Source organism: Egretta garzetta, unplaced genomic scaffold (genome assembly GCF_000687185.1).
Source record: "Egretta garzetta isolate BGI_Z169 unplaced genomic scaffold, ASM68718v1 scaffold514, whole genome shotgun sequence".
Lineage (NCBI taxonomy): Eukaryota > Metazoa > Chordata > Aves > Pelecaniformes > Ardeidae > Egretta > Egretta garzetta.
The window spans coordinates 541,729-553,737 of NW_009259483.1; the positions used below are offsets into that span (position 1 = coordinate 541,729).

Sequence of the window (12,009 nt, forward strand, 5' to 3'; positions counted from 1 at the left end):
TGGCCATGAGCACGTCGGTATGCTGTGATTTCAGATTTCACAAAGGGTCCTTCTCACAGGAAGGCTCATGTACCATTGGCAGTGGAGATCTCTGGATGCATCTCATCCTTGTCACCACAAACAAACAAACAAACAAGCAAATTAGATCAGGTTTCTTATCTGAGAAAGGTTCCACCCTTTTCCTCTCCTCTTTGTACCAAATGCTTCAGAATTGCTGGGAACCATAAAGAATAAAGGACAACTTCAGAAGAAAAACCAAGTTCCAAGAATCATCACAACTTAGATTTTTATTCAACAGTGAAGTTGAAGGGAAATATTATTTTTTCCCTTCAGGGCAAATGTTCCAAATGGAAATTAAGTAAAAATATTGTCCCCCAAAAGTACTCACAATGAAATTAGTTTTCATTAAATATATTTGTTTGGCAAAATAAAATAAAAAAATTAGAACCCGTACAAAAAAAATCCCTTGCAAATTCATAACACTGTAGCAATGACAAAAATGTAAACCTGGATGTTTGGCGTTTGTAATTAATTTGTGGAAATTACTGTTGAACTTTGGACCAAGAAAATAAAAATCACTTTGAATAGCAACAAGCCAATTTTAGAGGCAACTGAGGCTTAGGGAACGCTATAGGGATGGGGCACGCTAGTGGCTTCATACACAGTTTGTGCGAGTGATCTGCTAAGTGTGGGGCTATTTAAGAGCTGGGAGGAAAAGAAGTTAAAAGCTGTTGCAGCATTGCAGCGTATGGTACAGCAAAAACCTGCAGACTTTCCGTTCTGGGAGCCGATCGGTTGGGTGAAGGCTGGTGGCAAGAGTCGAGATGCAGTGGAAAGAATAATGACAGTGACGAATGGTGCAAGCAATGGGAAGCAGTTAACGATTTTCATCATCGCATTGGATTCAGTTGTGAGCAGACTCTTGGGAGTGTCTAGGGAAATCTTCCGCTTACAGTAGCTGCTTCTGCTCCCTACCTCCCTCCTCCTTCCAGTTAAAGCCTCTGCCCTGCCAAGTGGGTTTCACAGGCATGCAGTTTGATAACATCGCCCTTTAGTTAAGAATGTCTATTCCAGTATTAAAAATGTAAAAAAAGTCCTCGGGAGGGTGCTTCTTAGGGCAGTCTTTGCCTTAAGCAAGGCCAATGGCCTGCAATTACAAGTTAATTAAAGCAATGTGGATTTGGATGAGCAATGGGGAAGATGGGAATGGGGAAGGAAGGGATGCAGGGAACAGGGAGGAATGCAACTGTTTCTACACCCCTCCCCAAAGCCAAAATCCAAGGTGCACAAGTGGGTTTCTTTTTTCCTCACACTCTTCTTTTTTTTTTTTTAATATCTCTCCAGTTATAATATTTCCAGTTTCAAAGCAAGTTTCAGTGGCAGCCTCAGTTACAGTCATAAACAAAGTCGTAGTTGCTGGGCTCCTTTGGGATAGGTGGGGGAGCATCTGGGATCTGTATGTTTTCCAAGTCAAGGAGGCGTAGCTTTATCTCCATGCTGAGCAGCGTGTCTAAGTCGTTCCGTGTTAGATCACTCAACATATCCTTCCCAAGGAGGGCATTCAGCCCATCGGTCCATACACAATACTGCACAGGGAAAAGATAAAAACTATCATTAATAACTTTCTGTACATGAACCGCTTGCCCGTCCTGGTCCTCTACAGTTACTGCTCTCACAGGGACTTATGAAGAGACCTAAAATGAGATTGATTCATTTTATTAGCTCCTATCATGAAGAAGGCATGTTCCACTGAACAGCTCCAAAAATGGACTAACAATTCCCTAAAAATGGGAAGAAATCCCAACGTTTAGCTGTTTGATAGTTAGGTATCTCCTCCAAATTTCTTGTTGAATATTCTTCAATAGTTACAGGAGAAAGAACGCCGCCTGACTTAGGACAATGAACCTCTGGAGATACCTCCTCCCCCTCTTTCTCTTTCCCCAATACTTACAGAAAGAGCCTGATTATCATACACCAAACTTTTAATTTCAAGACAGCTAAGTCAAGTAAATTGAGTCCCACCCAAAATCCTTCTTGACTCTTTGTGTAAGAAATCCTGTATCTCTAGTTTTATCACGGTTGACTTTCCTACAGATTAAGTGGTATCAATTGACCTACACAAAGATCGGCTCTCATGTATCTCTGCCTACTTTACCACTGTTTTACACAAAATAACATATTGTGAAAACTGCAGAGTCAATCAATGCTGCGTCTTTAATGAAAATTAAATGCCAAGCTACATGGTGTAATTCTTCATGCCGCAAATGCTGAACTGGCCTCTAAACCCCCTTCCTTACTGTTAGCTTTTTCCTAATAGGAGATGCCATCTTTCCCAACAGCTGACAGCTTGAGGTAAACATGGGCTGAATAACCATTTTAAATGAGGAACAAACCCAAGGGAGGTTGGTGATCTAGAGTCAACTTCTATCAAATAAGTCACTTCCATTTATTACTACAAGACGGTTATTCAACTATGAACAGAAGTACTCAAATGCTATAATCTAAAAATAAAGATTTCAATCATGAACTTGTGTCCTAGTTTGCAGGAGAAAATTAAATCAACCGTAACTGAATTTTTATCTTACAAATACTTCTGCTAGATTTCATGCCAAAAAATGGATTTTAAATTTAGCTGACCATTTGCTACATGATACCGCCAAGTTTAAAGATAGCCATGGTCGACTTCATCCTAGAGCAAAAATGAGAATTATTTTTAAGGAAGAGAGAGAAAACCCCTTCTGGGGTATGTCTTCATCCAGAAAAAGGGCATATTTTTAAAATAGGATGGTTAACACACTTCAACATCCAAAGTGAAATCCGACCCATTTAAGTCAGTAACAAAACAGTAGCAGAGCTAGGATTTCACCCGGGGTGTTGGTAAGCCAAGCCGCAGCTTTAGTATGAGATTAGCTATACGGAAGAGACTTTAGGGTTCGTGCTGTCCTGCTAACAAGTACTAAAGAAACAACTCAGCCTGCCTATTCTAGGCTCTCAAAGTGTGTCACTGAAGACTTTTGAAGCATGCAGTTTTTGTGGAGTGTACACAGAACATCAGGAAAAGGAAGAAGCTATCCTAGAAATGTAATCAGTTTTGAACAGACCATACTGTTTTATGATCAGCTTGAAAGCTTTCTTTGGGAAAGTTTTCCCAGAATTCACTTTGAGGAAAGGAACAGAAAGGCAAAAGGCTCTGCTGAGGTTACAGAAGCGCAGAGCATCCGTTCAGCAGATGCAGCCCCTGACGTAGATCGTCCATCACCTGCTCAGTTAGTACGGCCAGCGCTTTCTCTGGGGAGGAATCCCAGTGAGCCAGAAAGTAGAACTGCATTTCTCTCCTCTTCCAGATATAACTCATTCAGGGCCCACAGAAACCAAATTCTGGCCACAATTCAGATGTGTGCAATGGCCTGGAAAAGGGGCTTCCTCTCTAATCTCCATATTGGCAAGTGCATCTAATTAAACTCCTGTACATTTTGAGCAGAGAGAAATCCTAATGAGGTGGTGGAAAAACAGAGGCATTCATTCAGAAGCTTTTTTCTTTTTAATATGCAAAACAGACTAAGAGCCACTGAAAAATTAATTTACTACAGATTCATTTTCATAAAACTCCAATGAAACCTAATTATAGCCTCCCTCATCAGTTTCTCTGTCAAAAATCAAGGATAAGATTAATCCACCTTTTTGCTATGTAGCTGAAACCAGCTATTAGTATTTAAATGAAAAACAAATACGATGGAGTGATCTCACAGTGCTGAATCCTCTGGCTACCAGTAAGCTCCAACAGATGGCTAAGGGTATTGCCAAACTAAAGTGTGTAAGAATGAGGTCCAAATCTCAATGATACTGGTTCAGTAATGAGATTTTATTAAAGAAATACCTTTATTAAAGAAATACTTCTGAGTCAGTGGAACCAGATAACCAGAAAGGTTATGTAGGCTTCATCCATCTGGATGCAGCCTCAAGCAACCTGGTCTGAGCTCAGCTCCACCCTGCTTTCAGCACGAGGTCAGACTGGGGACACCCCCAAGGTTCATCCTATGATCCTTGTTCAATTTTTGGTTTTAGGACACGCTCAATTCCCACATTCAGACCTCATCCTACAATCATGAACACTGTAGAAGTGCTTGAAAAAACTCTGTAAGTCTGACCTGAAATTGTCATGTACTAACATCATTCCTGGTGCTTCACACAAAGCTTTCTAAATCTTAAGATGTCACCCACCAAATCTCCCAAGCTGTCAACACTGCTAAACTAGCACTTCTATTGACAAGCACCCCGGTTACTTTGACAAAGAGTCACGGGCTTCATAACATGCTACTTGCCATTCCTTGTGGGTGCTCCCTCTGAACATTTGCACTTTTTGCTCTAATTACCACTCACTCTTCTGCAGGCCACGGAAAAGTACAGAGGAAGTGAGATGCCCTTTTGAAAACAGTCCATTGGAATTGTCAAGCAACTGCAGAGACTGCTGCCTCTGGCCGTTTTTGTGAACAGATTCATTTTGTTTCTAAGAAGCTGTACAAGATCAAAAAGAGAAATAAAAATAATAGGTGTGTCAACGCAATCACGAGCACTTGGGTTAGTGCATCTCACAATGCTGCTGCCCATCAGTAGCTGACAACTGTAGCCATACGCTATATTTGAGATATAAATGGCTGAAAAATTTGTTGAATTTCATGACCATTTGCTCTTATGAGCTGAAACAGAGTAGAATTCAGTTTCTGGAGAATTGGTATCAGAAAGCATCTAACATTTGTTCAGTTCAGAGGATGAAGACAATCGTGCTTTGCTTAGACCTACAGCTCTAATGGCACATTATGCCTGGGATCCTATATCTGCTTTCTCTTAGATCACAACTGACCAGCAAATATTTCTCTGGAATGAACATACTTGAAAATGACACTCAGATATTAATCCCCAGGAAAACCAAAATGAGCATAACTTAATTTTGTCTCCTAAAATGAACATTTATCTGAAGGTTTTAAACCAGAACTACAAATGTTGAAGCTGTGTAACTAAATACACTTCACTTGTAATGCAATTTCATGCACTTCAGTAACACCGCAGTATAATGCAGCTTACTGCAATCTTCTGTGTTTCATCACCTTAACACAGTGTCCTGAACTGAGACCAAATGTGACACCACAAAATAAGTGTGCAAACAGAACACTCACTCTTGTTGCTTTAGAAATAAGAAGGAAAAACCTTATCCTTTCTTTATTTTTTACTATAATGCATTATGCTAAATCTTTACTTGGAAGTTCTTTGAGAGAAAAGACACCCAATGCTTCCACATAATTATGTAAATTACCATCACCTTCCAAAAGGTAATGATGTTGTCTATTTTCTTGTGTTTTCAAGTAAGAGAAGGAAGCAGGGAGGAGGCTGTCATTCTGCCTTGCTATTATTGGTATTTACACTGTCTTCATACAAGTGACACCCATTGCAAAACAACCCCTATGGAGATGCAATAAAGAGGACCTTCTATGATCATCTGTCATGAACGGTCTTAAGCAATGTGAAACTAAGAGTAAGTGGGTATGCTCTCCTGGAGAATACAAGCCTTTGGCTGAAATTGAGACCCAGCGATGGTATAACCTCTCCTGATTATACTGGCATCATCAAGATGAGCGGAGGATGGCAGCGATTCTTTAAGAGCTTGGCTGAATACATCTTCAGTGTCAAACTAAAGCTCACGAAAGTGAACACACAGCAAAAATTGTCCCAGGTAGAGCAGACCAGGAGAAATCTTTACTACACTAAGAAATAGTGAGCAAGGTCTGCAGAAACTGTCAAGTCTGCCCAAGCCCTCTTCTTTCTCTTACTTACAGTTCATATTTCAGAAGGGCTTAGAAATACTGATCTTGAACTTGGACCCCCATGTGCTCTGTGATGTACAAATACCAAACATGTTCCTTCTGTGGCTCAGGATATGCATGAAAATTGCAGAAGGTCTTGCTCCCATACTAATCCCTCTGCTTTCAGTTTGCTGAGACATGACACAGGTTCAGATGGACCTGCACTCTCTGCCAGGGTGACCATTCTTATAAAGCTGATCACTGCCATAAAGCAACTAAAAGGGCTCCAAAGAAGTTTCCGTACTCTGAACTTGACTTACCTCATGCTTGTCTGGAGCAATGAAATTCAGCTGGCCACTCGAGTCATACAATATAGAGAAAGCAAGCTCTAGCACCTCCTGGAATACAAAGAAACATATATTAATGCTGCATGAGAGAGGCATTAATGCATCCAGGTCTGTCTGTCTTTCCTACCACTTATTCCCCAAAACAAGCAGAAAAACAGGTTATGGTACTCTCCTGCCTGGCCAAAGCTGCAGCAGTACCAGACCATTGCAACAGACTGGCACAGCAAAAACCCAAACACCGATGCTTCAGTCAGAACAAACTCCCCACCACCACCACTGACTGCAGCTTGCTCGGTCATGGATTACTGTAGCATTTGAGTTTAGATTTGAGCTAGGCAATGGCGAGGACTAAAATCAATATAAACCGTAATAGTACACTTGCAACAAACTCTTCGTGAAGACCCATGTTTTCTTCAATTTGTACAGATTAAACTTGCAAAGTTCTGCAAGGTTTGATTCCCTGTGTCAAAAATCTTGCCAGGACAGTTAATCTCCTGGTATATACTTACGCTCTTTTCACTGATGGAAATCTATTAAATTATTCATTCTCAAGAGATTTCTGTCATTTTGTCTCCACCTGAACCAGAATCAGTAGTCTCAGTCAAATTGAATTATTTGGGTTACTTAGTCATACCGACCCAAATGAATCTCAGGAAAGGAAAAACCAATAATCTTTTTTCCCCTCAGCATTCAAGCTGGAATTTCAAAGGTGCCAAAGTGAATTCATTAAGCACGGACCTTCCCTAAAAGTCACCTGGACCTGGGTTCCTATGGGGAAAGCCCATCCAATCTGAATAAATAATGAACTTGCCCTGGCCAGCAGTGAGCATGTAAAGATGTTGCGTTATCATGGTTGCTGCACACATCGCTACAAGTGCCGTTACAAGGATTTCACAACTGGCAAGCTAGTGGATATGGATATAATAACTCTGTGGAAAAAACCCTGGCTACAGAGGAGAGTGCTGACTCGTAATACTTTGATCTGTATCATACGTCCTGTTCTTTTTGCTTCTTGGCTTCCTGAGCCTCATAATACCGATCACCTTTGCTGACCCCCAGCTGACGACAGTCCGTATGCTGCCAGCAGCGACAAGAGCGTGGCTCCTTATATTTGCTACACTAAGTTTTAAAGAGGAAGAATTGATGGCGGGGACTGCAGCGCACACATTGCTCTAGATTTCTACCCCTGATCTCCTGGTCTGAAGCAGACGTAGGTCTTTGGATTTCAGTAAGGATTATTTCATTTTTGACCTTGTGTGATTAAGAGCAGAGTCTGATTCATAAAACTTGCAATCCTTAAGGATAATCTTGGATGATCAGAGATCAGGCTTCTCATGGGAAATGCTCTTGGTTTCCTTGAGTTTAGTTACAAGATTCAACTTGCTGTATTGCCAAGCCACAGGAGACAAGTCTGTGTTAAATCCTCACGGAAGCTGCAGATACCAGCAGTGCTGGTACACTCAGCAAAAAAATGGCTCACGGCTCACATAGCCTTTTTGTGTTTTAGGCATGTCTCTCAGCCACACCATATTAAGAGTGATGTCCCTCATTACAGAAACAAATTTACCTCTGCCCACACAAACCTGGCATTATCTCCTCACAGAGTGTTATAAATTACTGACAGAACATGCCAAGTCATGCAACTGAGGTTGTGAAAATAAAATGTATCACTGAAAAAAGGACTTGTACTGCTCTACTATGCTCTTCCTGAATTTCATGAAGGTCAACAACGATCCCACAGGCCTGGCTCCTGTATATTTGTCCTCTGGGAAATTCCAAGGGATTGAAGTTTTTGTTCATCTCAAAGAAAGGAAAAGGAGAGAAAAACCCTGCCCGAAAGAGGAGTATCCCAGGGAGCCACAGGTTTGGTCAGTCCCAGTCAGGCAGAGAATGGGAAAGGGCTACATTTAGGGCACCAAGCTTCCCTTTATGGGGGAAAGTGGGAGTTTGGCAGCCCTGGCTCCAGTTCAGCTTCTTCGCTGGCTGCTCTGGAGACTAAAGGCTCAGGAATTACAGCTTCCAGGTGCCAGCGTCTCCGTCAACTCATGCACAGCAAACTGTCAAGGGAAATGGAAGCCTAAGGAGCTGGAGTTGCCAAGTGGCCCTCCATGCCGATGGCAGTCTGAGTGGCTGAGCTGGCTGACTTGTCAGGCACCCCCACTTGGTTTTATTACATTCCCACCAGTGACAGGGGATTTTGAGGAATCGGCAATTCCTAAAGGAAAACTGGCCAGTCTCCATCAGCCATCTGTGGCTTTCTTCTCCCTTTTCTGTCCTACCTCTCAACCTTTCTCAAAGTAATTTTCCATTCCAGCTTTTTCCACCAGTTTCTCTTGCACTCTGGTCTTTCTTCTCTCCCATTCCTTCCAACATGCTCCTTCCCTCTTTGTTTTACTTTCTTCCTCTCCCACCTCAACCTGCCGAACTCCTCACTCGTTCCACCCTTGCACATTTCAGACCTCTGCCCTTCCTTAGATGCTTGTCCAAGGTAACAGTATTGGTGCCCACGACGTGCCTCTCTTTTGAGCTTCACTGAAAATAGGGAACAAGAGACTCTGCACCTGCTGGCTGGACACTTCCCACTCCTTGGTTTCAACTCTGCAGGAAAATCTGTTGCGGGTGGTGTGAGGGGAAGCTTGCTCTCCCATGCTCGGAGCTTCTCTCTCCCACAGTCTCTGCTGGCTCCTCACGTGGGCCAGAGACAAGCTATTTTTGATGAAGAGGCATTTTAGGTGCCTACGGCTGAGTGATCCCATGCAGCTGGAATGACCTTACTACTCTCTGCCTACTCTGTCATCAACAGCCTTAAAACCAGCACGTCTTTGCTGAAGGTTGAGACCACAGCCATGTTAAGTTTGCTTGCCAGAGCCAGAAGATTCCTCCCCCACCCCCGAGAACTATCTATACATGCAGTGGCAGGGAACTTGTTCAACCAACATGAAGTAAAAGAGACGAGAAGCTGCAGAAGAGGGAAGCGAGCAGAACCATTTCTGCTGACTAAAAAGGCACCAAGCCTGAAGCTTGCCACATCGGCAAGTAAAGGTTGCTAGAACACATGGAAATACACGGCAATGTTTTTTCCGAATTATTCTCTCATGCTTTGTTTTGAAGGCTGCAAAATCTAATATATTTCATTTCCTTCAAATTCATTAATATTACTCGAGAGTCAGAAATGAGGGCTTTAAAATTAAACCTAATTTAAAAACACAAGCAAGATGCACAACAATGGATCTTGGTCTGGTCCTATCAAGTCATTCCAGCTTTATATATACATGCAATTCCAATTCAGTTTAACTCTTATTTATTTCTAAATGGTCTCGCTGGAAGAATAACGACCATGTGCCAGCAAACGAAGAGACACTGAAGCCTTTGTTACGGACGTTCTGCCAATTCCAGCTATGTTCATAGCAGTGGCATTCTGCCATTCAATTTTCTTTTCTGCCAATGAATAAACATTAAGGTGGTCGTCATATATGTAACACAGGAAGAGCAGGATGAAAAGGCCTCTTAAAAATATATCACTGATTGTGAAATTTCATTAAGAGAATGGTTTCATACATCGAACTCAGCCAAATTGCATTCTGTGTCTGCCTTTTTTTTTTAATTATTATTTTCATTTCATTGTCCACATCAACCTGGTACTCCACAAACAATGATGTTATTGCTATGATGTCAGTTAAGTAGTTGCAATACCGCGCATGACAGTTTGATTGGGATGCAGCTAATTTCACAAATTCTGTGATTCTCAGGGGAAAAACCAAGGAATTGAGGAAGGAAAAAAAAACCCCAATCCCCCAAGTCCCCCACCACACCAGAAACAGTAAAAACATCATAATTATTATTGCTGGGATCACAAATGGAATGCTCCAGCTATGGAAGCAGCCATGCTGCCTATCAACTCCTGATCTTCACATTCTCACCCAGCAGTTTTATGCCAGTCCAAAGCAATTTTACCTGAGGAAATGGGGTGATGCTGACAGCTGAGGACAAACTCATCTGCAGCACTGCTATTTAGCATTAAATACTATCTAGACATTACTGCTCCATAAAGATGACACACTTCCATCACTGCCACCCACTGCTTTCCTTCGTCTCATCTTTCCTTTTTGTGTGGACATATGAGTGCTAAGACAAGGAAGCACTAAAAATACTCTATATGCATCATATAAATGCCCCAGCCAAATGCTGTTGATGGTTCAGCTGTAACATGAGGTAGGAGTTGTATGCAATCTAGTGTGTGTGTGTGTGTGTGTGTGTGTGTTAGTGCCCTGATTCAGAAAATCAACAAGGACTGATGAAAAAAATCCCGGGATTTTTTTCCTGGCTTGGCTTGACTTTTTAATTTCCAGCCATGTAAAGCCAATGCTGAAAGGAGATGACTGCATCCTGATTGACTTAGAGCAAACCATGTCTGAGAAATAGGCAAAGAATACTTGAGATGCTCTGTATATCTGGTTATAGTTAAGGAAAGAAAAGTTGCAGCTATGAAGCTGCAAAAATTGTGTGATGTAGTTTTGACAGTGCCTTTAATTTCTGTGGTTCCTATCAATCAGAACTGTTTTTTCCAATATTTATTTGAATATTAAATGCATGCCTTTTATTTTTAAAGTGCCGAAGCAGGAACTCTTAACTTTACTATTTTGCCCATCAAAATATCTTTATAGTTGGACCCAAATTTCTCAGTTTCAGGTGACTAGAAATTCTGATTCAAATCCTCTGATCTGGTTCCCACACCTCAGGGTGTGGTTCTAGAACATCATTAGAGTCTTACTCCTTTCTGTAAGGTCAGACAGCACGACATAACGGAAAATTTATGAACATACCTCATACAACATGGCATGAAGACCATCACTACCAAAGACTTCAGACTTTGCTAGTAACTCAATTTCTTCTTGCTGTAGTGGCAAGTCTTACTAACAAAAACTCTGCAAGATTCTGGCACTGTACAATTTGAGTCCTACTGTCAGTTCACAGCTCTTGATCTGAAACTCTGAAAGGCAGCATAAATCTAATTTAAGCTGACCATTGTTTCGTGCACATTTTTTCCCCAGTGCACTGCTGAACACATCTTCATACACCTCATTAATTGCCTAGCATTTACCTTACATCCTTTTGTTGGCAGTTGTTTTTCTACCTGATTGGACCTGAAGTTACCATCAACTGTACATTAATTGCAAATTTGGCATGTGGCAATGTTCACTGAATGTGAGCTCGTTAGAGAATACGTCTGGAACAAACTAGTTATTTATCAGAGACAATATAGGAGTAGGTACCAACAATCATTGCTGCTCTGCTATGTAGCAGCATTTGCTTTAGAGGTAGAAGACACCACTACTGAAGACTATCCTTATGTGCTCTGGGCATATCACAATGCACATCTGCCACGAAATCTGAGTAAAGGAGACCAGACTATCCTAATAATTTACCTCAAATGGTCTGAGGTGAAAACACAGTGTGTTGCATAAACAGAAAGGTGTCAGGCTGGAATGGAAAATACCTGTATTACTTCAGGGAAGGTCAACTCGACAAGCTTTGTATTCTGCAGGGTGCGTGTCTGTAACAATTTAAGAACCATACCTTGTTTTGTTTAAGAGCTCCTTTCTCCTTCATGTGAGGGCAGTCTTTCCCAGTCACAACAGCTTTTATATCTGCCACTGGCACTGCATTAAAAAGAAACAAAAGCAAAAACCAGAAAATGAGTTATAACCAAAGTGTGTAAAAGCTACAGAGCCTAAAAACAGGCAAGACTAATGTATCAAAATTGCCACCTCCTTTGCCATTTCCAGCCTGTTGTAAGAAAGAAAACCAGAAGAAAACAACTAAAAATGGAATCAATGAGTCTTGACAAAATTTCAGGCATCTGG

General features: G+C 41.5%; 1 protein-coding gene across 2 annotated transcripts in view; it reads right to left on the minus strand.

Moving 5' to 3' along the window:
* Positions 1-379: 379 nt before the first annotated feature.
* Positions 380-12,009, minus strand: part of ELMO1 (engulfment and cell motility 1) — a 314,062-nt gene continuing 302,432 nt past the window's right edge. For both annotated transcript variants that reach the window (XM_009637203.2, XM_035892761.1), the window contains exons 20-22: positions 11,723-11,805; positions 6,119-6,196; positions 380-1,586 (exon numbers count right to left, since the gene is read on the minus strand). In XM_009637203.2, the coding sequence (XP_009635498.1) occupies positions 1,386-1,586; positions 6,119-6,196; positions 11,723-11,805 (362 nt within the window). In that variant the 3' untranslated portion in view covers positions 380-1,385. The remainder of the gene's footprint in view (positions 1,587-6,118; positions 6,197-11,722; positions 11,806-12,009) is intronic.